At 72.5% G+C, this 1,456-nt stretch overlaps 1 protein-coding gene across 1 annotated transcript in view; it reads right to left on the bottom strand.

The window, feature by feature from the left end:
* Window positions 1–1,225, bottom strand: part of LOC124239477 (cyclin-dependent kinase 11B) — an 18,908-nt gene extending 17,683 nt beyond the window's left edge. Inside the window, exons 1-2 of the mRNA XM_046661488.1 lie at window positions 1,085–1,225; window positions 470–593 (exon numbers count right to left, since the gene is read on the bottom strand). Coding sequence (XP_046517444.1) covers window positions 470–580 — 111 coding nt within the window. The 5' untranslated portion in view covers window positions 581–593; window positions 1,085–1,225. The remainder of the gene's footprint in view (window positions 1–469; window positions 594–1,084) is intronic.
* Window positions 1,226–1,456: the final 231 nt, after the last annotated feature.

The following is a 1,456-nucleotide window of genomic DNA, read 5'->3' as shown; positions in this document are numbered from 1 at the left end:
CCACGCTCTCTAGGCCGGGTGTGTCAGGCGTCTACACTGAGCCCGAGCGCCGGGGCACACGCACGCTCTGGGCCGCCCACACGGCACTCAGGCGCTAGGGGGCCCACAGCTGAGCGGTGGGAGCCCGCGCCCGGGAGTCCCGGAGTCCTGGAGCGCGTCATTACAGGCCGGGAGCGGACGCCCAGCGTGCCCGCTGCTCTCGGGCGGCTCCTGTCCTGAAAACACCGGACACGCCGTCCCGAAAGCACAGACGGGGCGGGGAAGCTCAGCCCGGCGCACCGACGACTCGGTCCAAACCGCTCCGCGCCCGCGCAGCCCCGGCACCCACACGCGGCCGGGCGCCGTCTGGTCGGCCCTCGGCGCGGACGAGCGTCAACGTTTCTGTTCCTTTCCCGCCGGACCGACGCAGACGCGAGGCCAAGGAACGAAAACCCTCCAGGAAAACCACTCACTCAAAACCGCGGCTTACGTTTTTTAAGCGTTTGATCTCTGCCTTCTCCTCCTGTTCCTTCCGGCGTTTCTTTTCCTGAAGAATTTCATCTAAAGTCTTCACTTTCCAAGAGTCCTTTTCATCACCCATTTGAGTCAAAACGCTGCAAACAGACACGGGGCTCCAGGGGCGTCGGGACCCCGACCTCCTCCCCGCCGGGCCCGCGCCGTCCTGGGCGGCTCGCTGCGCCTCAGTTTACCGCCCGTCGACGGGGGGACCCCACCTGCGTAGGCACGCCGTTCGGGCTGAACGAGACCACCGCGCGCGGCCCCCGGCCCAGCACGGCGGCCACCGCGCACCGGCCTCGCCCGCAGAGAACTGACCCCAGAGGCCGCCCGCCCCCGCCCGCCCGACGGCGCCGCCTCACGGCGGGCACCGGGCCCGCTCCGAGACGGCGCGCCCGCAGACCAGGCCCGGGCGGGGGGCTCCGAGGCCGGGGGCTCAGGCGCGCTGAGCCGGGGTGGTTCCCCGCGGGTCGAGACGGGACGAGGGAGCGGGCAGTGTCGGCCGCCACGGCCGTCGCTCCGAGGCCCGCCCAGATCCGAGAGCTCGGGCGAGCCGGCCGCGCCCCCCGCCAGCCCCGCCGCCACTCACCCCTGCGCCGCCGCCGCCGCCGCCGCCGCTGCCGGTCCCCGAGCCTGAGGAAAAACAGCTCCCGGCGCGCGGCAGGAGCGTCGTCACTTCCTGCGTCGTCGCGGATCGATGACGCTCGAGGGCGGGCCCTGCCGCCGGTTCCGGACCCGAGAAGAAATAGTGTCCGGTGCGCGCCTTGTGCGCCACTTCCGGCCTGGACGCAGTCCGATGACGAAAACGCGGGCGCCGGAATAGGGCGACTTCCGAGCGGGGCGCCCGGGGCGCCGAGTCTCTGCCGCGCTTGGCGCAAGCGCCTTTCTTCCCCGGCCCCGCCGCGCCGCTCTCCCCCCATTCCCCCAGTGGCCGCGGGGCGTCGCTCCGGGGGCCTGTGCT

Source organism: Equus quagga, chromosome 5, assembly GCF_021613505.1.
Source record: "Equus quagga isolate Etosha38 chromosome 5, UCLA_HA_Equagga_1.0, whole genome shotgun sequence".
In the NCBI taxonomy this organism is placed as follows: domain Eukaryota; kingdom Metazoa; phylum Chordata; class Mammalia; order Perissodactyla; family Equidae; genus Equus; species Equus quagga.
This window is presented reverse-complemented; position numbering and strand designations above follow the sequence as displayed.